Source organism: Heterodontus francisci, chromosome 24 (assembly GCF_036365525.1).
Source record: "Heterodontus francisci isolate sHetFra1 chromosome 24, sHetFra1.hap1, whole genome shotgun sequence".
NCBI lineage: Eukaryota > Metazoa > Chordata > Chondrichthyes > Heterodontiformes > Heterodontidae > Heterodontus > Heterodontus francisci.
Genome location: NC_090394.1, coordinates 28,226,696 through 28,251,613, shown reverse-complemented (window position 1 = coordinate 28,251,613; position 24,918 = coordinate 28,226,696). Strand labels below are relative to the sequence as shown.

Genomic DNA, 24,918 nt, shown 5'->3' with positions numbered 1-24,918 from the left:
ATGGCAGATGGAGTTTAATCCGGACAAATGTGAGGTAATGCATTTTGGAAGATCTAATACAGGTGGGAAGTATACAGTAAATGGCAGAACCTTTAGGAGCATTGACAGGCAGAGAGATCTGGGCGTACAGGTCCACAGGTCACTGAAGGGGCAACGCAGGTGGATAAGGTAGTCAAGAAGGCATATGGCATGCTTGCCTTCATCAGTCGGGGCATAGAGTATAAAAATTGGCAAGTCATGCTGCAGCTGTACAGAACCTTAGTTAGGCCACACTTGGAATATTGCGCGCAATTCTGGTCGCCACACTACCAGAAGGACATGGAGGCTTTGGAGAGGGTACAGAAGAGGTTTACCAGGATGTTGCCTGGTCTGGAGGGCATTAGCTATGAGGAGAGGTTGGATAAACTCGGATTGTTTTCACTGGAACGACGGAGGTGGAGGATCGACCTGATAGAGGTTCACAAAGTTATGAGCGGCATGGACAGAGTGGATAGTCAGAAGCTTTTTCCCAGGGTGGAAGAGTCAGTTACTAGGTTCAAGGTGCGAGGGACAAAGTTTAGAGGGGATGTGCGAAGCAAGTTCTTTACACAGAGGGTGGTGAGTGCCTGAAACTTGCTGCCGGGGGAGGTGGTGGAAGCAGGTACGATAGCGACATTTAAAAGACATCTTGACAAATACATGAATAGGATGGGAATAGAGGGATACGGTCCCCGGAAGTGCAGAAGGTTTGAGTTTAGACCGGTATCAAGATCGGCACAGGCTTGGAGGGCCGAATGGCCTGTTCCTGTGCCGTACTGTTCTTTGTTCTTTGACACCAAGGATTCTAGGGCACAACTTCACATCAAATAATCCCACCTTCCACAAAATACTTTAAATCCGGCTTTTCCCTTCAATAAAAAAAATCCATGCTTTCTTTGGGATACCAGGAGGAGGCAGTTGTACAACACACACACATGTTCAACTCTTGCTAGGACTTGTAGTTTATTGGGTTACCTTTGCTTGCAAAGAACAGATGAGAGTTTACATATTCACAAACAAACTGAAGTATTCCATTCCAATAGATTATTGCCATTGTATGCACCATAGACAAAGTACAAATATAAACCATGGATTGTAAGTATGCTATATCTCATGAGTTGCACACATCCCACCAATCTCCACAATAAAAATAAATCAACCGTTGAATTTTCATATGCATCCGGTTGTTTCACATCATCGGATTTATCACTTCCGACTGGTGCTATATTTTCATTTCCATGAATGAAATTATACTTTTCAAACCCAAATGTTCCCACAACACCCAGTGGGTTGTAAATTATGAATGGGCATTTCACTCTGTTTTCCTCCCCGAAAGAGGAAAGGTCTAGCCCCAGGGCTCCCTAAAAACACCAGTGATCAAGATTATTCATATACCATGCAGGATATTGTACCTTTTTTGTTTATTGTTAATAACTCCCTCTCCTGTACAACACAAATCAGGGTGTGAAAATTATGTCCGAATTCAAGACAATTACATGTTATGACTGAGGTTGGAGGAATGCAGTTTTTTGTTTGATAAGCTTGACCTTTGCCCTGCGTGTCATGAGATCGGATCATCGATGGGGAAGACATGGGAACCAAGTTACATTCTAGCTGAACCACCAAACTAAGTCTAAATGGATAAAGAAAACAAGGGCTTATTGTAGTCGTGAGAAAAAGCAATAAAGAGCAAATATCCCTCAGTGCAGGCCAGTACTTACCTGTCTGTTGGTAAAAGCTGTGTAAAACTCTTTTATGAAGATGGTTTTAATCAAGTCAGGATCCATGAGATAGAGAACGGGCTGCCGCCCATCATAAATCCTAAAGAAAAAGGCAGAAGTGTGACAAAGTGAATCTGGGCATTGGAAAAGTGTATTGTCTGACTGGGGGAGTGGCCTGGGCAAACCCCACTAATCCAGACTTACTGCAGCAACTTTGGGAGCTCTTGACAGCCAGGTCTCCATCACTATAATGACATCACATGACCATTTGCAGATATATCCTTACTATAATAACGGCCAATGTCTCAAATTGCAGTATTTAATCCAGGCTGCAGTTACACCACAACCAGATCAATGGGAAACAGTCTTCAGTGCAATGATAAAAGTGAAGGTACTCCTGCCAACCGTGTACATCAATGTAAATACAACATCCTTTGAAATGCTAGAATTGAATGCATCAGTACCAAGACTACTTGGAATGATCTGTGCCTTTAAACTGTGATTATGACCTGTACAGCACTTCTTGGACTACATTTTACATTACTGGAGTAAAATGCAATTTTGAAAAGGATAAAAGTCCATATCTTCATATACATTATGGCTGATGAAATGAACTCACCCCCACATCTTTCCATACTTCTTGTAGCATTCTGTATCAAACTGAAACATACCCTGACCAGGAAGAAAACAAAATCATCAGCAAAGATGTTCACATAATACAAAAAGTGGATCAATAATTACTTAATCTGGGTGTGGGAGGGTGGGTGGTTGGGGGAAGAAGATATTAGCTTGTATTTTTGTGAAGGTACGGAACAAGGGTCATAAATACTTAACCTGTTTTATTGCTTTAAAAAAGGAAGTTTGGTTCCCTTCCCCTGCCCCAACAATCATATTTCAAGATGAACCACCTCTTACATGTGTGCAATCATGTGATCTCAAAAGAACCAATCACAGGAGACAGTTTGAAAACATTTTCAAAGATGGAAACAGGCCATTTGGCCAACTGGTCAATGCCAGTGTTTATGCTCCACACGAGCCTCCTCCCATCCTATCAGCAGGACTTTCTGCTCCTTTCTCCTTTGTGTGTTTATCTCACTTCCCCTTAAATACATTAATGTGATTCGCCTCAACCACTCCTTGTGGTAGTGCATCCCACACGCTGGAGGAGGGCAGCTGCTGTTAGATGTACAATTCTCCCACTGGATTCTGCAGTAGCAAATGGAAACAACTCAACCAGCAGAGAATGGAGGGCACTGTAAACCCACAACTTCTCCCACTACACTACCTGTGCCACCCTGCTACCTTCCCGATCCTCATCCCCCACACACACGATGTGGACAAGATCACAGGTATGCATCCTTGTCCATCTTCGAAAGAGCCCTGCTCGCCCAGCCAGCAGGTGAGATAAGGACATGGAGATGCAGGACCCCCATCCCATATATCATTACAGGTGTTCGGAGGGAGGTGTGGCCTGACTGAGTAAATGGATGAGACGCTGCATCGAGGCCCCGTCTACCCTCTCAGGTGGAGGTAAAATATCCCACAGCATTATCTCAAAAAGCAGGAGGGCTCTCCCTGCTGTCCTGGACAAGATTTATCCCTCAAACCAACATCACTAAAACAGATTCTCTGGTCATTATTATATTGCTGTTTGCCGTTTGCAAATTGGCTGCCACATTTCCTACAATCAACAGTGATTACACTTCAAAAGTGCTTCAATGGCCGTAAAGTGTTTTGCGATATCCTGAGCTTGTGAAAGGCGCTATGTAAATGCAAGATCTTTCTTTAAGGCCACTCCATTAACATCGTTCAATGCCGACATCCATTAGCAGCATAAATCAGACAGAGAAAGTTGGCAATAAGCTGAAAGAGACATTCGGATCAAAAACTTGGTCCAGAGAGAGGCATTAAGGGGGTCTTAAAGGTCTAAGCTGAGAGGTTTAGGGGTATTTCTAGAGCTCAGAGCCTAAATGGCTGGCGACACTTCTGCCAATGGTGAGGTGAAAGTAATGGTGCAAAGGAGTCCAAGGATCGAGGAACACAGAGCTCTCAGAGTGTTGATAGATTTCACAGATAGGGAAGGGTGAGGCCTTGGAGGAACTTAAACACAAGGATATGAGTTTTAAAGTTCAGGCTTTCAAGGGTTGGGAGCCACAGGGTGATGGGTTAACTGGACGTAGTAGGAATTTGGACACAAGTCATAGTTGAATTTTGGATGAGCTTCAATTTATGGATGGTGGAAGTTGGGAGGCAGCCAGGAGATCATTGGAATAGACAGGTCAGGAGGTGCGGAAGGTATGGATGAGGATTGTAGCAGCAGGTGGCATGAGGTGGGGCAGACACGTGCTAAACCTTCTGCTCCTTCCCTTCACCCTGGTCTAGCTGGTGATTCATCAACTGTGGTTAACTGGGCATTGGGTGGCTGGATCTCAGCTGCCTGCTAGAAGTACCAAAGAACCATTTCTCTCCATTCCCTTCCACAGAGAAGCCATTTAGCCTGCAGTGTTCAGCAGACAGTCCTCTTATATCAAGATCCACACTGCCCGTTTTACTTTCAATTAATAAACATCGGGTAGAGTTTCAGCTTTGGCAGTAAATCAGGAAAATTCTCTCAAAATTGCGCTGGTTAGATTACAGTTCACGTTTCCGCTAAATTTATTTGCACAATTACAAATATAAAATCTTCATGAACCGACACCATAGTTTCTTCATTTTTCTTTCTATTAAAAAGTATTGATGTAAAGTGGTAACCTGGTGCCGTTTTATTAATGCAGCTGAAGATGGGTTTATCGGCAAGTTCTCCCTGTGTCCCTGTGTCTGCGTGGGTTTTCGCCGGGTGCTCCGGTTTCCTCCCACATCCAAAGATTTGCAGGTGATAGGTAAATTGGCCGTTGTAAATTGCCCTTAGTGTCGGGAGGTGATAGGGAATATGGGATTACTGTAGGGTTAGTATAAATGGGTGGTAGTTGGTCGGCACAGACTCGGTGGGCCGAAGGGCCTGTTTCAGTGCTATATCTCTAAATAAAAATAAAAATAAAATAAATAAAAAATAAATATTTTTAATAAGGCGCCCAGTCGGTGAGAAACCAATTAAAAACATCACTGAAAATTACTTAAAAATGATACTGAATCATTTAATAGTTTCATTGGCATACACTAATCAGTTTCTTGGTAAATTAAATTTTTTTTATATAAATATTTTTGAAACATGCCAACTGCCGACTAGTGCCCGAACACCTAAGAAAATGGACAACAATTTGAAAAGCTTCCCAAACCCAAATTGACAGAATCTGCAATTTTGACCTGGGGTTCTGGCCAATTTTGTGGCCTGATCCTGACAAATGGAATCTTGAACCAGCATACAATATCATAGAAAACACACAAACACAACCGATTTTGGGTGTAACTTACTTACGATTAAAATTCCCTGACCTTTTGCACTGGTTTAGCAGATTTGTAATCCCCCAGTGCAGAATTATAGGCCATGCCAAAATTTCATTTAATATTCTATGTAATAGACTAAATCATTGTAGCAAAGCACTATTTCAAGAAGAGGCAACATTAGAATCTTTTCCCCGTCTCCACAGTATTGTTAATCCCAGTCTGGTCACTAGGTGAGATACTGACTAGAGAGGAAGAGAACAGGAATGGGTGTTAGTTACTCTAACTCACCTGAGGCCTCTCTCATACATCTCCTAGCAACCAGATAAAGAAACTCTCAGAAGCCTGTAAGTAGGTCACCTGCTAATACATTTGGGCTGTAGAGAAAGGAAGTTAAAATGTATTCTTGTCACCATGTGAAAAAAACAAGCAATCTTTTAAAAATAAAAACTCCTGAACAGCTTTAGGACAATGAGAAAACAATGGGTGTGAAATTCAGTTCCAGTGGCATTACAGAAGCCCAGCAATGTTTTCTGGGTGCACGCAGCAGTTTCTGGTGCACGTTGCTCAAAATGGCACCAACGTGGGCATCCCCAGCTAGCACTGGAAGCCTGTGAGGCAGCGCTATCCTGACGTCACACAGCTGCACAAACTGATGCGATGCCAAAATCCTGAATTTAGACAACACTAGTCCTGGCAATGTATTCATCCAGCAATCTGCAAAGATCAGGCTTGAGACTGCAACATGGGCCCTGCTGTGGGATCAATTTAAGAGGCTGTAGGTGAAGAGTCACCTGAGGAAGTGATGTCGTGTCACACATAACCAGAGAGTTGTGGGTGTAGCCCAACAGAGTGTGTAGGTGTGCTCCTGTAGTAGCACATGATAGTTCATGCACCAGAGGAATGAGTAATGTTACATGATGGCCGCGTTGAGATTTTGCTCAAGAACACCAAATATTACATGGTGGCAAAGTTTGTTTTTGTTTCTGAAGAACTACAGTGCGGCAACAGCGTTTTGGAACTTCCGGAAAAACACCAAGAGAGAACAAAACACAGCCGATTGCTTACCTGGCGTGGCTGAAGATTCAGGAGAAGAGCAGTTGGCAGAAGACCCCACAACAGTGCTGCAAACTGGGCCTGCGGACAGGACCCCAGGAGCTGCTGAAATGCTGCACACAGGACGTCAGAAGGTGCTGAAACTCTGAGTAGCTACGGCAAATCGCCAGGGGATCAGAGTTTTCAGCTAATCTGTCGGTGGGTTGAAAAATTCATTAAAAAAATATAGCTGCAGCCATTACTACTTCACTTTTTCCCAGGGTTACAGCTTTGTGGGCGTGGCTGAAGCCAATAGAGCGCGATGAGCTCAACAGTACCAATGGAGGTCTCCACCCAAAGTAAAAGGCTGGTTGTGGCAGCTGCCAGTACAGTAAGCTACACCAATCTGCACAGAGAAAATAAAACTGCTCTCAGTTTTAAAACAATGAGCCTGTGTAAACAAAAAAGCAGCCTCTCACTCTTAAAGGGGCTGGCCTGCAAAAATGTACTGTCTAAAAAAGAAACCAGAAAGCTGTGCCTATGAAACAGAAGACCTGTAAAGCAGAGAGCCTGTAAAGAAATTGTGCCTGGTGAGACTAAAACCTGTGTAGAGAAGCATGATTAAAAAAATGGCATTCAAACATCTAATTACGGATTGGAAGGCATCGAGCATAGTGGGCTGGAGGTGGGGGGCATGGAGAATCACAACGGGTGGTGGGGAAGGCAGAGTGCCCGTCGCCTTCCTGTCGCCAAGCGATGTTACCAGGGGCAGGATAGGCTGACGCTGGCCATGCTGCCCAGACGCCAATTAAGGCCCTTACGTGGCTTATTACCAATCAAGTAAGGGCCTCTTCCCACCGCTGCTGGGATCTTACCAGCAGTGGTGGGGTGCCTCTGCCATGTGGGGACAACTTGTAAAACAAGAAATTACTTCTCTCAAAGGGTCGTGAGTCTGTGGAATTCACTACCCCAGAGTGCGGTGGATGCCGGGACATTAAGTAAATTTAAGGAGGAGATTGAGAGATTTTTAATTCGTAAAGGGTTGCAGGGTCATGGAGAATGGGCTGGAAAGTGGCATTGAGGCTGAGATGAGATCAGCCATGATCGTACTGATTGGCGGAGCAGGGGCTGAATTGCCGACTCCTAGTTCTTATGACCTTATGGCCTCCCTGCGGGCTTGGTGGGGGGGGGGGGGGGTGCTCCCTCCTCCGTGAGTAATCTGTGGCCGATCGATGACCCCCACCGGGGACCACTTCAAACCCCTCCCCATAGACTGCATGATCACCTCCTCATCCCCACTTTCCAGGCCCTGGCGAACCAGCCTCATCTACCTCTGATCCGGGGTTCCAGTGCTGGGCTTGGGTCCACGGCCTCTGTAGTACCGGCCAATGCTTCTGGTGGTGCTGCTGATACTGCTGAGCTGCCGGCCAATCTAAGAATCATGGAAGCAGGATCCCCATCGGCACAGTGGCGCAGTGGTTAGCACCGCAGCCTCACAGCTCCAGCGACCCGGGTTCAATTCTGGGTACTGCCTGTGTGGAGTTTCCAAGTTCTCCCTGTGTCTGCGTGGGTTTCTTCTGGGTGCTCCGGTTTCCTCCCACATGCCAAAGACTTGCAGGTTGATAGGTTAATTGGCCATTATAAATTGCCCCTAGTATAGGTAGGTGGTAGGGAAATATAGGGACAGGTGGGGATGTGGTAGGAATATGGGATTAGTGTAGGATTAGTATAAATGGGTGGTTGATGGTCGGCACAGACTCGTTGGGCCGAAGGGCCTGTTTCAGTGCTGTATCTCTCTAAACGTAAAGGGATGGGGACCCCGGCTTGTGAAACTTTGATGTAAAAAGACAGGAGGATTGCTCCGGGACAGGCAAAGGCTGAGGCAAGGATCCCCCCAGCCTTTTCGGCCCGGCGCCAGTAGCCCGACAACGAGTGCCGGCAACAGAGCAATACATCAGGATTGTCCACTGAGGATCAGAAGGACCCGAGCAAGCTATGGACATTCCTGGAAGATCAACTCAAGGTAAGAGTCAATTTCCGAGTACATTGGCTTGAGCTTATGGCCTATCAGCAAAGACAAGATGAGTCCATTGGCCAGTTTGTTGCAAGGTGCCGAGACAAAGTTCAAGAATGCAACTTTGCAGATATTGAATTGTCGGAATTGGTTAGAGAGCTAGTAATCACATCTACCCCACTAGAGGCCTTTCAAAAAGACCTGCTAGAAAAGAAGAAAGGAACATAGGAAATAGGAGGAGAAGGCCATTTGGCCAATTGAGACTGCTCCGCCATTCAATTAGATCATGGCTGATCATCTAACTCCATGCCAGTTTTTTCCCCACTATCCCATATCCCTTGATGTCATTAGTATCCAGAAATCTACCGATTTCTGTCTTGAACATGCTCAATGATTGAGCTTCCACTGCCCTCTGGGGTAGAGAATTCCAAAGATTCACCACCCTCTGAGTAAAGAAATACCTCTTCATCTCAGTGTTAAATGGCCTACCACTTATTTATGAGAGAGTGTCCCCTGGTTCTCGACTCACCAGTCAGAGGAAACATCCGATCCACATCTACCCTGTCACACACTGTAAGAATTTTATACGTTTCAATGAGATCACCTCTCATTCTTCAAAACTCGAGAGAATACCGGCCTAGTTTCTGCAATCTCTCCTCATAAGACAATACTGCCATCCCAAGGATTAGTCTGGTGAACCTCTGCTGCACTTCATCTGTGGCAAGTATATCCTTCCTTAGATAAGGAGACCAAAACTGTACACATTACTCCAGGTGCAGTCTCACCAAGGCTGCAGTCAAATTCCTTTGCAATGAAAGCTAACATAACATTTGCCTTCCTAATTGCTTGCTGCACCTGCATACTAGCTTTTAGTGACTCTTTGGGCATTAACACTTCCCACCCTCTCACCATTTAAGAAATACTCTGCCTGTTTTTTTCTACCAAAGTGGAACACTTCACACTTATTCACTTCATGTTCTTGCCCATTCACTTAGCCTGTCCAAATCCCTTTGAAGCCTCCTTGCATCCTCCGCACAACCTACCTTCTGATCTAGTTTTGTGTCATCAGCAAATTTGTAAAATTACATTTGGTCTCCACATCCAAATTGTTCTCTAGATTGCGAACAGCTGTGGCCCAGGCACTGATCCTTGTGCTACCCCACTAGTAACTGCCTGCCATCCAGAGAATGACCCGCTTATTCCTACTCTTTATTTTCTGTTTGTTAACCAATTCTCAATCCATAGCAGTATATTTCACACAATCACATGTGCTCTAATTTTGCTTACTAACCACCTGTGTGGGATTTTATTAAAAGCCTTCTGAAAATCTAAATACACCACATCCACTGGCTCTTCGTTATCGAACAGCCTCAAAAAACTCCAACAAGTTTGTCAAATATGTTTTCCCTTTCATAATTCCATGTTGACTCTGCTCAATTACATTATTTTCCAAGTGTCCAGTTGTCACATCCTTTATAATAGATTCTAACATTTTCCCGACTACTGACATCATACTAACAGAACTGTAGTTCCCTGTTTTCTCTCTCACTTCCTTCTTAAATAGTGGTGGTTACATTTGCTACTTTCCAGTCTGCAGGAACCCTTCCAGAATCTATAGAATTTTGAAAGATAACCACCGATGTATCCACTATCTCTATAGCCACCTCCTTCAATATTCTGGGATGTAGTTTCCACATCCACAGCTCCTGCATGTCTTCCTCTCTGTTTGGTGTGCATTCTTTCATTGTTGTTTCATTGCATCAATCCTGTTGCCTTTCTCTTGGCTTCACTGAAGGCTAGCTGTTTGGTTAGGCAGTGTTTTCATCTTTCTGCTCTGACAGTGTCTACAGCCTGTGTGATTGTGAGCTTGTCCTTTCCAATTAGCACTTTCTGTACTTCAGGATATGTAGAACCCCAAATGAGCTGATCTATCAGCCTTTCTTTTTCTGGCTGCATTTTTCAATCTAGTAACAAAATTGTCAATAGGCTCACCTAATTCCTGTCTGAGGACTTGAACTTCATATTGGTGGAACTGATGATTTGATTTTGGCTGGAGATGGATGCTGAATCTTGAAAAAATATTGTCTGGGTTTCTGCTGTCCTCTTGCCGCAAGTGGAGAGTCACTGGAGGAAGTGATGTTGCATCACACATGACCAGACAGTTGTGGGTGTAGCCCGACAGATAAGACATGTGTAGGTGTGCTCCTAGAGTAACTGTGTGTGTAGTTCAAATTACAATAAAAACCCATGTATTCTTTGGATATTATTTATATTCCTGTGAATTTTATAATAGTTCACACATCAAAGGAACAAGTGATATTACAGGTCCTACACAGGTGTTCCTTAACGAGCCAGGCACCAAAATTGCAGTCAAGGTCATTTTTGATAACCTTTTTCTACTGCAAAGTGTCTGGAAGAACTCTGGAGCGTTTCTGGAGGACTTGTGTTGAGTTCCAGGAGTTGCTGGGGAGTGCTTCTGCATCTTCACAGGGCAGGCAGAGCTGGCAAATGAACCATCCAGAAGAAGTAGGCCATTCGGCCCCTCTAGCCTGCTCCGCCATTCAATAAGATCATGACTGATCTGATTGTGTCTCAAATTCCACACTCCCATCTACCCCATATGATGGTTGGGGTGAGGGAAGGGGGGTGGGGTGGAAAGCAAGAGGTCCATGGTCACACATGGTCCATGGATGCTCATCGTGCCAGATAGCAGGATGAGAGTGTGCTGGGAATTAAGAAGGGGCATAAAGCTGGAAGAAACTATCATCCTCAAAGGTCTCAGTGACACTAGATGCCACTGGCCCCGCTGCAGCCAGCCCCATGATACAGACAGACAATCATCGCCTCTGTAGGCTTCAGGAGATACAGGTGTCCTTCTGCCCCATTGGTTCTGCTCCATCCCTTCTATTGTGTGCCACCTTGTCCTGAAAGAAGAGGGCTGAACATTAGTGATTGTTTTGCACAGTGTTTGGGTGATATTCCTGCCACAGCTGAATAGCTGGAGGTATGTGGAGACAGCAAGAGGTGGGTATGACACTGGCAGCATTGCTAAGTGTGAGGGTAAGGTGGAATATCTGGATGTGAGGTATGTGTCCTGAATGCCAGGCACAGGTGCTGGGTGAGTGATGGGTGTGTGGTGCATTGAGCAGTGTGACAGGTTGGTGTGGTGGGTAGGTGATGTCATGTAAAGACGCAGTCAATGACCATGACCACCCACTTGAGGTCACTGGACTTCTTGTGGCGCTGCTGCCAGGTCCTTGGGTCCAGACTCTGGCAATTGACCTCCCTATCCACTTGCTCCCACTCCTTTCTCAGTGGTCCTGCAGGGCCTCCTGGCACCCGATGGAACCATGATGACACTCCTCCTGCCCACCTCTACATCTTCCACCCTGGAACCCTCTCTCTGCCCTGGTGTTCAATTTGCCATCATTTAAATTGCAGCAGTATTCTTTAGTACAGTTGCTCTTTAAGAGGGACAGCCCGCCTTTAAGAAGAGCAGGCTAATTGCACCATGCGCTTTCTGAACAACACTGCTTGGCCCCCTGCTGATGCAAAGGCTGCTTGCAGTCTTAAAATGACAGCAGCATAGGATCTTCTTAGTTAGACACTGCAATTATGCAGGTGATCAATGTTTACAAAGGAAGAGGATGCTGACAAAACATCAGCAGAAGCAAAGATAGTAGAGGTATTGGATGAGATAAAAATTGATAGGTCGGATATACTGGACAGGCTGACTATGCTTAGAGTTACCTGGTCCAGTGGTTTGCACCCCAGGTTGCTAAAGGAGGTGGGAGTGGAGAAAGCAGAAGGACTTGCCATAATCTTCCAATCTTCCCTAGATACGGGGGAGGTACCAGAGGATTGGAAGGTGGCAAATGTGTCACCCTTGTTCAAGAAAGGGTGTAAGGACATTCCGACATCAGTTTAACATCTGATGGGTCAGGCTTTAGAAACAATAATCAGGGCAAAAAAAATCAACAGACACTTGGGGAGCTTTGAGTGAATTCAGGATAACCAGCATGGAATTATAAATGGCAGATCGTGCTTGACTAATCTAATTGCTTTTGATGAAGTAACAGAGAAGGTTGATGACGGGAAAGCAATAGATGTTGTCGATATGGATTTTAAGAATGCCTTTGACAAAGAACCACACTGGAGGATGGTGTTCCCCAAGGTTCAATGCTAGGACCACTGTTTTTTTTATATATACATAAATGACTTAAATAAGGAATACAGAGTAAAATTTCAAAATTTGCAGCTGTTACCAAACTTGGAGGTGTGGCAAACAGTGAGGATGACACCAATTAACTGAAACAGGACATAGATAGACTAGCAGAATGGGCAGACATGTGGCAGATGGGATTTAATGTAGAGAAATGTAAGGTGATTCATTTTGGCAGAAGGGATAGAAAGAGGCAATATTGACTTAATGGTACAATTCTCAAGAGTGTACATGAACAGAGGGACCTGGGGGTTCATCTGCATTGATCTTTGAAGATGGCAATACATATTGAGAGAGTAGTTAGCAAAGCCTATGGGATCTTGGGCTTCAGAAATAGAGATACTGAGTACAAAAACAGGGAGGTTAGACTGAACCTTTATAAAACTCTGGTTCGGACCCAACTAGAGTATTGCATCCGGTTCTGGTCACCACACTTTAGCAAAGATGTGAGGGCCCTTGAGAGAGTGCAGAGGAGATTTAATAGAATGGTTCCAGAGATGGTGGATTTTAGTTACAAGGTTAGTTTGGAGAAGCTGGGGTTGTTCTCCTTGGAGCAAATGAGATTGAGGGGAGATTTGATAGAGGTGGACAAGATTATGGCAGGCTTGGATAGGTAGACAAAGAAAAGCTGTTCCCATTCGCTGATGGTGCAAGGACCAAGAATGAGTGGGCACAGATTTAAGATTTTGGGAAAGAAATGAAGGAGGAGGAGTGTGAGGAAGAGCATTTCTTGCAGTGAGTGATAAGTACATGGAATTTGCTGCCTACGAGGGTGGTGGAAGTGGGGACAATGAATGATTTCAAAAGGAAATTTGATGGACACTTGAGAGAAATAAAGGGCTACGGGGATAGAGTCAGGGAATGGGACTGATTGGATTGCTGTAGAGAGAGCTGGCATGGACCCGATGGTCTGAAGGGCCTCTTTCTGTGCCATTATGACGCTGAGGTTGCTGCACCAAAATTGGCCACCTGCCTGTGCCCATTCAGATCAAGGTCATGAGTTGTGACGAAAATATGGGGCACATTAATTTTTCACCCATTTTCTTCCATCTGATACGCAAATTAATGGCAATGAATATATTTGCTTTATTAACTGGGATTTTTTTGCAAAATCGATGTATTCATTAGCCAAGCCACTAAATGAATTCTTTTGTACTCTTGCAGTCAGTCCAGTGAGAAAACACTAGCATTGCCAATCACAGGGGCATGAGTTCAAATCAGACTTGACAGACATTCAGTGAGATTTTCCTTCAGCAGAGCATGTCCAGATTTTAATTGGTTCATTAAATGAAGCAGTAAACTGGAGCATGAAGACGGACAGTGGGCTGGATCTTATCTGACCTTTGGAGATGGGCTGAGAGGCAAAGGGCACACAAAATGGTTTGGGGAGGCACCGGCAGCCTGTCTGACGTTCTCATGCCCCCATGCAATTTTGTCCATGGCGGGCACCATGGCGGCGGGACGTTCACTGAGAGGCCACTTTAGGCACTCAAGTGGCCAATTAAGAGCAGTCTCCTGCCTCCACTGGCATTTAGCCAACGTCAGAGGGGCCCACCGCCACATGCAGACATTGCCAGGTAAGAGCTGGCAGCCTCCTAGTGAGTTCAGGCATCCTCCACTGCCGAAAGTCCACCATACCAGCCTCTGTAATGAACTCCCACCCACCCACCTTACTGGGACCGGCCTGAGTGGCCCCGCCGAGCGGGACCCCACTCACCTGTCTTCTGGCACCTCCTCCATGACTGCTGTTTCAGGCCTCCTGCAGAACCAGAAGTGGCCACGGCTCCCAATGGCACTGCAGAGTTGTCAGCCCTCTGATTGGCGGGCAGCTCTTGGGCGGGATCCTGTACCTTAAAACGGGGATGGCATCTCCGACAGCGGGCAGTTAATTGCCTGCCCGCTGTTCGACTCAGCTGGGGGCCCATAAAAGGCCTTACGACCCATTGCCAGGAACATCATTACTAAAATAAAATCCAGCCCAGTCGCTCTGTCAGCGCCATCCCTGCTCTGTCCCGAGTCTCCTCTCACCCAAACATAGAAAACTGTAAGCAGGAGCTTTGAAGACGTCTCTCTCAGCTCTCAGTTAAAGGAAGAAGCACTACTATGGTAGAATAGTTTCATAACAGGTGACGTTCTAACTGGAGTTATTGACATGGTTAAGAGAGGGAAATAAAACATACCTTTCTGTAATGTAGATATGTTCCAATGAACGGCAGTGGCCTTGGCCCTGGAACTCCAATCCGTTTAAATAACCCATATGGTGAAACACTGTACCTGCAAATTGAATTGAACTGATTACAATCCTTATCAACAACAAAACATAAAATTGGTTAGTATGAGCCACATCAAATATACCCTCCTAGACACAAATCCCTACCAATATAATCTCTCATTCAAACACTAATCTCTTGTTTAACAGATATCTGAACTTAAATGTGAATATTGAAAGCTTAAAACAAGGTTCAGGATTTCGAGACTTCAGGACAGGATTGTGCATTGCTTTATTCACTGCTTCAGCCAGCAACATTCAAGTCTGTTATAGAATCATATTGGAACCCATGGAGATTGTAAATTTGGTGGCAGCAGCATGACATTAAACTCAAAACCCTTGTACAGTGGAACTAGATAGTGAACATTACTAAAGCTGATGGTTGCTGGCCTCTCCAAGGGCAGCATTAATTACAATGCAATTTCAAGAATATATTGTGGCAGTCTGAAACCCAATCCAACTATAGGAGGTGTATCCAGGTACTGGCTTCCCGCTCTCCCACCTCCCCCCCATCCAATACAAATTGTGGCCATATGAACTAGGGCAGTTAAATTGTCCATTCAACCAATAACAAGCTAGATTCTTTAGCGAATTATATGAGGTTAGACAGCACACTAATTAGGATCCAAGTACAGTAGAGCTAACACCTCCTTTGATCTACTGGAATTTTTATGAAGAGAACAAGTGCGAGCCAAATAGACAGATACAGAGTCCCCTCTACATTAAAAGAGATGATCAGGCTGTAGATCCACATGGATATTCTGTGTTGTTCATAAACCAAGTGCCCGGTGTTTCATCTCTTCCTACCATGTTACTTACTCACTGAGCTTCCCAGTTCTCCAAGGGGTGAGTGTTTTACCTCACTCTCCTTGAAACCATAGACTACTTAGTGAGATTGAGCTCCATGAAGTCATTCACTGACCTGTGTGTGTGGGCCTAGACAGTGAGTGTTGGCAGATTATTCCATTCCGGGCAGGCATCACCCCCACCATCACCCCCCCACCCCACCCCCCCACCACTCCCATCATGTGAGTCTGATCTTGTCCACAGCAAAGGTTGCCAGGGAGAGATTAGGAACAGGAACCCTGCCCAGATTCTGAGTTCATTTGTCGCACTTTCAATCTCAACTGTATCTCAGCAAAGACCAAGCATCTGTGTGGCTCAGCAACTCCGTGATTTGCTCAGTGAATTCACTCAGCAAAGCCCAGGTGTGTGTTTATACATGAAACCTGAAGTTGCTAAAAACTTTCCCCATGGTAATGACCTACTGTGCAGGCTTTTATTGTGGTAAAGGAATTCCAGGCAGTGATATGAGTGATTTACGCGAAGTCACAATTTGCTGGGACTTTTTGCAATGCTCCAGGGACCCTCGTCATAAAACTTGAAGAACTAATTATCAAATCCTCACCTACCCTGGACAGCTGGCAGCTGTGATTTATGTGTTTGTTCAAGATGGTTTCTTATCATTATCTGTACTTAGCGCACACTAAGGCACTCTGAAGATCATCTCACACACTTTTTCCACATCAAATGCAAATTGCTACAAGCAGCTTCTGGGAGGCTCCATAAGGATGCTGAATAAACACAAGTCTATGTTTGTTGCTGTAAAATTTTAGAATTAATCATCCCACATAAAAAAAGCGAAATAATGTCAGCAAGAATTAAATTATACAGGTGGAGAAGATAAAGGAAACACATCAGATGCAATTAGGAAATTAGCTGCATTCGCTTTTTGGAATGTTTTTGGCACTTCTTGGAATTGCAATTAAACAATGACAATATACAGAGAATTGAAAATTAGCTTTTAATACGAGTAACAAAGTCAATAACAACAACTGGCCACGTTTCACCAGAGACAATACATAGAATGATAGAATGATACAGCACACCAGGAGGCCATTTGGTTTATTGTGCTTTTTGAAAGAGTTATTCAATTAGTCCCACTCCAGTGTTCTTTCCACATTGCCTCACGAAGTTTACTTTTTCAATTATTATCTCATTCCTTTTCAAAACTTATTATTGAATCTGCTTCCACCATCCTTTCAGACAGTGCATTCCAGATCATAACGACTTGCTGTGTAAAAAAAAAAGTTTCCTCATGTTGCCTCCCGTTCTTCTGCCAATCACCTTAAATCTGTGCCCTCTGGTTAGCGACCCTTCTGACACTGGAAACAGTTTCTCCTGACTTTCTCTATCAAAAACTTTCATGATTTTTAATCTCTATCAAATCCCCATCAAAAACCTCTCTGCTCGGAGAACAACCCCAGCTTCTCAAGTCTCCACATAACTGAAGTCTTCCATTCCTGGCACCATTCTAGTAAATCTCCTTTCCACTCTCTTGACATCCTTCCTAAAGTGTGTGCCCCAAATTGGTCACAACACTCCAGCCTTTTCAACAACCTGGACCTCCCCTCCACCTCGCTGGACCACTCACCACCAGCCCACCTCCCCACCACTGGTGCCAATATATCATTGCCTCTACATTGATTCAAACAACCTGGATGAATCATTGATAATGTGATTGTTCTATTTTCTGGAGCTCTCTCCATAAACCCTTCCACTCCTTCACCTTAACAACCTGGTATTGACTCATCTTTTCGACTGAACAGTTGGCTCTCTCTCTCCTAACCTATACAATAGCTTATGATCTACTTCTTCATTTCTTCTACCTTTTCCTAACATTAAAGGCCCCATATAAATTCGAATAGTCATTGTTGTAAATGCCTTGCATGATGAAGTGCTGAGACATTCCCAAGCTCAGATCTATACATCGTCTTAGTCAGGCAACAGCTGGAACACTAAAACTGGCCTCCGAATCCCTGGGATAGGGAGACCGACAAAAAAAAAACGATATTCCTGCTTACTATCCACGAACACCTCCAGAAATCGGAGAATATATCGGTTGATAATTAAGTCCACGTTCAGATAGATAAACTGCAATGCCAAGTAACCAGACACACTCAACATGTAGCAGACACATGAAGAATGGACACTTGGGCAAGTTACCAGAAAGCTGACAGCACCCATCATCTAACCACATCATCGAATGAGGCACTCTGCAGAAGAGGAGGAGAGCAAACCTGGGGGAAGACAATATCAAGAGAGATATGGCATTGCCTTGGAGCACCAACTACTCCACTGACTGAGAGAGCTTCTGCCACCATTGAGGTCTCTCACACCGCTGGCAGTGGCTGTCGGTCCATGTGCTCGCTCTCTCTCTTTCCTCAGCCTCCATCTTACCCACAGGTGCAGCCTCTCGTACGCAGCTGGCATCAGCTTCCCATCTCTGCTGCCAGCCTCACCTGATTTTTCAGCAATGATGTACAGCAAAATCCCAAAATTTTGGAGCCCTCCCACAAGATCACGAGAGAGGCATATTTTAACCAGAAATCACAACTCTCACAGTCACTTGGCGAGAGTTGGCATGTTTCCATTGGAAATTATGAAATTGTCCTTACATGAAAAAGCTATACCATCGTGCCTAATATTGACGTCTGGGGAACAGCTGTATACTTCCCTCTTGTCTGCAAAACAACTGTTCACCACTACCCTCTGCTTTCTGTCCCTCAGCCAATTTTATATCAATGCAGCTTCTGCACCTTTAATCTGATGAGCTTGCATTTTGCTAACAAGTCTTTTATGTAGTTCCTTATCAAATATCAGTTCCTCTAAATGACTATTTATATACTCAAAGCCCAGCACCTTGGACCTATCGATTCATCACTGGCTGCTCTGCTTTGGACTCTCTGCGGCATATTCTAATTACCTCTCCAGAAAATTGTGACATAAATTTGCCACTGGAGAATAGGGCAGCACAACAGTCTAACTTACTGCATTCGTAATCGATATCACTGTTGTTGCAAATTCCGAGCCAATACAAACATAAGATTATGCAATATGGATAACAAACTACAAATCACTACCAGCAGTACATGACTGATATGAAACTGGATGGCAGCAACTCAAAGTACAATGACATGAACAAAAGTGAACCGAGTATCATAATCATATGGAATAGAGTCCTGGTACTAACTGATTTAATGCTCAGACGAAAGGCTGCAGAGTGCCCAAAAGAGATACTGTTCCTGAATTGCATAGAGACTGGTTGGAACGGTACAGAAGACTAAAAGCAGAAATCCCATAGAATGGGGGCTGGGGGTGGGGAGGAAAGAAGGGAGGTAAGGTGATGAGGCAAAAGGGAGGTTCAGATCACACTAGTAGATGGAATGATTTGGCAAAGCAAATTATCCAATTGGCATTTAGTCTCCACAATACGGAGGAGACACACTCATAAAAAGGAATAATGCTCAGTCTTACAGCATGTGTCCTGGGGCCTCAGCATGCACGAAGTCCAAAAATGTAAGCTATAGGAATTCTGTAACACTGAAGCTCCAGGCACGAGGGGCAAGATTTATTGGGGTAGTTTCCAGAATTTTAAGGGTATGTGTTCAAGGTTTTTTTGTGTTTGTTATGTTAGAAACTTTATTTTCAGCACTCTGCTCTGCTTATTGGCAAAGCACAACAGTAATTGCAAACATGCAAGAAAATATCAGGTATTGCTAGGTGGAGCATATTGGTAATTGTTTGCTGATTCTTCATTGGTCAGTTTTCTATGCATGCAGTAATATTTGAGGCAAACAACATCATTCAGTTAGTAGTGATCTGCTGCCTTATTATGAAGAGGAAGTTAGTTTAGATCAAGAAAATGTGAAAGGATAAGTCATAATCCTTGTCTGTGCCACACTTTGAAGCAACAAGACATTAAGGTGGGGGGGTGGGGAGAGGAGCCCACCTCACTCTCCTGTCCCTCTCCCCTGCAGCAGCTCATGCTGCTCTGCCTGGCCTCATCTCTTCCTCACATTCATCCTGCAGATCAATGAGGACCCCTAGCAAGATATCAATGACATTTCTATTGGTGACTCCTATGAGGTGCCCAATAAGGTAGACTAACACAGCACTCACTCTACTTTGAGGTGAAGGCCTCAGAGAATTTCTGGAATAAATGTTGATAGAGTGTTGGTAAAGTCTTGACAAACAGAAAGTTTCTCGGTGTTTCAAAAGTCCTCTTCAATCCTCCAGCAGAGAGTGAACAGTAAAAGGTAATTAAAGCCTTTAGGTACCGTTCTAAATCCACTGCAATGATTTGTTTATTCCCAATCAGCTGGTCGCTGTTAGGAGAGGTCGTTAGGTCAGGCACTATCCTCCAAAATTCCATTCAGCCACCTTAATGAGCACCAGTGAGCGATTAAAGTGGCAATTGGACCAATGACAATTCTCCGGGAAGTCGTTCCGATCGCAAGCTTCAACTCCTTTACCAAGCAGGCACAAAGGTAGTAGCTGGTGACGGAGTGCAGCTCGAGACAGAGAGTGAGCTGGGAATTTGGTAATTGTGGGGAATTCGGTACAGTGAGGGAGGAGGTGCTGCTGTCATCTTCTACAAAAACAGGAGCGATCTGAGAAAGGGAGCCGGAGACCAGCAGCAAGACGAGAGAGCAGGGGCTGGAAGCATTAATTAGCTGAGAAGGCAGGTGTGTCCTTAGTGAGTTTTAAGTTGTTTTTTCTTCTAGATGGAGGCAGTAGTTTAACTGGTATAAGTATTGCATTAAGTTTACAGCTAGAGTGGTGGATTAGAAAAGAACAGGCCAGTGAGCGAGCAGAACTGGAGTGACGGATAGTGTGTGGGTTCAGAGCTGACTGACAGCATTCTAAAGATAATCAAGTGTGACATTATTAGGAAGCAGGTAAGTGATTGGTTAGTGAGGATTTTTTCTACTTTTAAACTTTCTTTCTCTCTTTTCTGTCCTGAAACTCAGGTATTAGCAAGGTTTATAAGTAGTAGCAATGATTATTAGTCATAGCAAAGTTTATTATTTAATAGATAGGTGAATGGCAGGACTGCTTTGACCTCTGGAGTGCACATACTGTGCTATGTGGGAGCTCCAGGACACTTCCTGAGTCCTGGATAATCATATGCGCAGGAAGTGTCGTCAGTTGCAGCAGCTTGAGCTTCGGGTTTTGGAACTTCAGCAACAGCTGGTAGCACTGTGGCACATCCATTAGGTTGAGAGCTTTGTGGATAGCACTTTTATAGATGTGCTCACCCTGGAGCTTGAGAGTATGCAGGGAGAGAGGGAACAGGTGATCGCCAGGTAGCCATGAAGAAACAGGCAGGAAGTACAGGAATGCCCTGATTGTGTCTCACTCTCCAGCTAGGATTCAGTTCTGAATACTGAGAAAAGTGATGGTTCATCTGGGGAGTGCAGCGAGAGTCAAGTACATGGCACCATGGCTGGCTCAGCTACACAGGGGAGCACAAAGAAGACTGGAAGAGCAATTATGGTCAGTGATTCAATAGTTAGGGGAATAGGCAGGTGTTTCTATGGGCACAAACATGAGTTGGGCGACAATGTGTTGCCTCCCTGGTGCCAGAGCCAAAGATGTCACTGAACTGCTGCAGAGCACCCTGAGGGGGGACGGTGAACAGCCAGCGGCCGTGGTCCACATTGGTACCAACGACATAGGTAGGAAGAGGGATGTGGTCCTGCAGTCAGATTTTAGGGAGCTGGGAAAGAAACTAGCAAGCAGCTCCTCAAAAATAATAATGTCCAAATTACTCCCGATATTATGCACAGTGAGTATGGAAATAAGAGGATCGAGCAGATGAATGTGTGGCTGGAAAGATGTTTCAGGAGGGAATGCTTTAGATTCCTGGCACACTGGGAGCAGTTCTGGAGAAGATGGGACCTGTAAAGGTCAGAAGGATTGCACCTGAACAAATCTGGGACGAATTCCTTGCAGGGTGATTTGTTAGTGCTATTGGGGAGTTTTTAAACTAAAATTAAAACAGAAAGTGCTGGAAATACACAGATCTGGCAGCATCTATGGAGAGAGAAACAGAGTTAACGTTTTAGGTCTTTCATCAGAACATTAACTAACTTGGCAGGGGTGTGGGAGTGTATTATGTAATTTTCAACCCAGTTAAGAGAAGTCCTTCCACACTTTACACAGTGTCTTGTATTATAAATCCCTGCAGAGTAGAAGTGTTTCTTATTGTGATTGCCCCTGTTTGTACAGAAGTGAAATATATCCCTTTTATACAGAGCAGACTTGAGATAACAAGATTTCCCAGCTTGGTGCAAATAGCAATAAAGCAGCAGGATTTCAATCTCACCAGTCCTGAGGTTCATTTTGTCCGAAAGTGGAAACTGGAAAAACAAGTAAAACGCGACCAATTCCCACCTACATTTAAATCCCATGTAAATCGATATCCTCCTCCCCCAAAATAAAATCCCACCAGGATCAGCTTCCCCTCCAATAAAAATAATAAAGGGGGTGAAATTGCTTCTCCCGGCGCTGCAGATTTCCATGGATTTCCGGGACAGACACTCACTGATATCATTGAAGACCCCGCCCACCTCAAACACTGTCTGTCCCGCAAAATCCCATTAAAATCAGCCTCTCCCCGTGCCACCATAAAATCCCACTGGGATCAGCTTCCATGCCACCTCCACCCTGGCATCACTTGCATTAACTCGGAGGTCCAGCCCCAAAAGGCTGATGTGCTGTGAGCCGCGGGCAGTGAGCAGGAGGAGGGGGAAATGCCCCGGAATCAGCACCGATTCTCCAGCACCGTCCGCGGCTCAGCCCACACCCACTCTGTGGGCATTGGGGGAGGGGGGAGACTGAGGAGCCCCCACCCCACACACACACACACTAAGAAACAAACAGAAACTAGTGACAAATGCTGTCAACCTTCCTCATTCAAACAGTGAATGCAGTTAAACTTTGTGACTATTTCTCACATGGTTGGAAACAGGACAGCGATTAAAGAAATCAATCAGACACTTACCAAGACAGCAGGAGCAGGAAAGTGAGGAGAAGGATCCAGGTCTGGTCGGACAGAGCGCCCCGGATCAGCCCCAGACTCTCTGGGAAAAGGACAGTCATCCTGAGAGAAGTCAGAGAGCGACTGGGAGCCTAACCTGGGCCTTTGGTGTATTTAAAGGGAGTGTCAGTCACAAAGCAGGGAGGGAGAGAGCGGGATGTTTACTTCTTACATAAAACCTTGAGAGGAAATGAGTGACTGGCTGGTATCTGGTATCTGCGTTTTGTAATAAGGTATTGAAACATTGTGTGTGAACAAGGTCCTTTTAATCTACCTATTTGTGCCCCACTTTTATCAAATTAAAAAAAACAAAAGTTTCCCATTTTTAGAAATGCACAAGTAATAAAACTCAAATTACACAAGAGAAAAGAAACATAATAAATTTAAATAATAATACTATTCCCGATGTTAACTGCACTGTTCAGTGCCTGTGGTGCCCAGCGGCCATGGAAGGCCTCAACCGTATTGATGGACACGATGTGTTCCTACAAGACTGTGGAAGAGAGTCAGGCAGACAGAGTGCCCACTCCCCACTGGCCATGTCCAACATGGACTGTGGATGGCCACCTTGGTCAGGCCCACGAGCAGGTCCTCTGACATACCCACCCCTCCCAGAACCCCACACCAAATAGCCAAAGATCAGGAATGTGCGAGACTGAATTGCAGCCAGAAATTGAGGAGCAGCCCCTTCAAATAGTGGACAAGGTGCAACCGCCTCATACACTCGAATCAAGAATTTGTCCTCAAGATATTGTTCCCACCCCTGGGCTGGGTCTAAACTAAAGCAACTTATTTCAACAGGAAATGGGCACTTTTCACGTGAGTCATGCATAATTCATTGCATCACCAGTTTCTTCTGATTGCATAACTGCTTTAACAATGAAGTAAAAGATAAAGCTTACATTTATAAAGCACCTTATCATGACCACAGGACATCCCAAAGCACTTTCCAGGCAAAGAAGTATTTTAGAAGTGGAGTCACATTTGAAATGTAGGAAAACGCAGCAGCTCGTTTGTACACAGCAAAGTCACACAAACAGCAATGTGATAATGACCAAATCATCTGTTTTGTAGTGATGTTGGTTGAGGGATAAATATTGATCAGGAAAACTCCTTGCTATTCTTTGAATAACACCAAAGGATCCATTGTGTTCATCTGAAAAGCAGACATGGCTTCAGTTTAATGTTTCATTTGAAAGACGGCACCTCCGACTGGGCAGCATTCCCTCACTGCAATTGTTAGCCCAGATATTGTGCAGAAAGGGCTGCATTAAACACTAAGCAAATACCTCAATTGGGTTTCAAACATTTAACAGCAATGTCATTACTAATAGGACATACTGTAATAATCTTAGCTGTTATTGGCACCTGGTAATTCACTCTGAGACACCTGGTACTCCTGTAGACAGTGACACTCTTTAATATAAGGTGTTTGTTTAGTTTGGATAGTCGGAGGATGGCATTCATCCGCCAGCTGCCTGCATTTACACTATTAAAAAGCCAGCTCCCATCCACTCACAGTGCAATGGTATATGGTTTTTTTGTGGATCTCCAGTATCCCTCCCTTTTATAATGGGAAGTGTGGGTTTCCCAAGCTTGAATCCAAATTTGTTGGATCCCATTAGTTACACAAAGAGAGACGAAGTCCGACTGTAGCTTTAAGAAACTTTATTGCAGTACTTCTTGGTTACATCATCAGCAAAGCAAACAACAACAACACCTGGGCTCTTCTCTCCTCTCCTTTTCTCTCCCTTGTCTCCTCCTGCCCTCTCCTGCCTGAGCAGGGAAAACAAGCCTTTCCTTATAGTTCTTCATGCACATCAGTGGCACCCCCTTTATGTTCCCAATTGGTTTAGGGCCTTATTGGCGTACTGCCTTGTCACCCTCTCCTCAAGCAGTTTCTTATTCCCCTTTCTCCTTGGAACGTTGGGCTGATTGTTGTCCAATAGGCTACTCTTCGGCAGGCTGCAGCTGTCCTGTTAGTTTTCAGCTTGTTAGTCAACTTCTACTGATAAGCTGTCTGTGCAGCCCTGAAACTATGAAGTCAATTCTGATAAGCTGTCTGTGCAGCTCCGAGGTTAGTTTGTTAGTAATACATGATTGATTAATTATTTCATCTTAAATGTCCCCATCTTATTCTGTTCTCACAAAATTGTAGTAGGAAGAAAAATAACAGGGGAGAGTGGTACATGAAGTTGCTGTGGTCTGTTTAAATGCCAGGACCACTGCATATAACATACACTGTTGAGTCTGTGGAAGTTATGACTTTGAATCTTTTGCGTGAATGCAACGTGCGAGTGAGAGCCGAAAATGGACCTATTCCCTTGTACATTTCCCTGATCTTAAGATACATCTGATTTATTTGCCAATCTA

The 24,918-nt window shown here is 44.6% G+C and overlaps 1 protein-coding gene across 2 annotated transcripts in view; it reads right to left on the bottom strand.

The window, feature by feature from the left end:
* Nucleotides 1-22,680, bottom strand: part of LOC137383269 (cytochrome P450 3A21-like) — an 83,582-nt gene extending 60,902 nt beyond the window's left edge. Inside the window, exons 1-4 of one of the 2 annotated variants that reach the window (XM_068055809.1) lie at nucleotides 22,510-22,680; nucleotides 14,572-14,665; nucleotides 2,359-2,411; nucleotides 1,740-1,839 (exon numbers count right to left, since the gene is read on the bottom strand). In XM_068055809.1, the coding sequence (XP_067911910.1) occupies nucleotides 1,740-1,839; nucleotides 2,359-2,411; nucleotides 14,572-14,665; nucleotides 22,510-22,607 (345 nt within the window). In that variant the 5' untranslated portion in view covers nucleotides 22,608-22,680. Of the gene's footprint in view, nucleotides 1-1,739; nucleotides 1,840-2,358; nucleotides 2,412-4,490; nucleotides 4,617-14,571; nucleotides 14,666-22,509 lie in introns of those variants that run through there. The other variant, XM_068055810.1, reaches the window with a different exon arrangement.
* Between the last annotated feature and the right edge of the window lie 2,238 nt (nucleotides 22,681-24,918).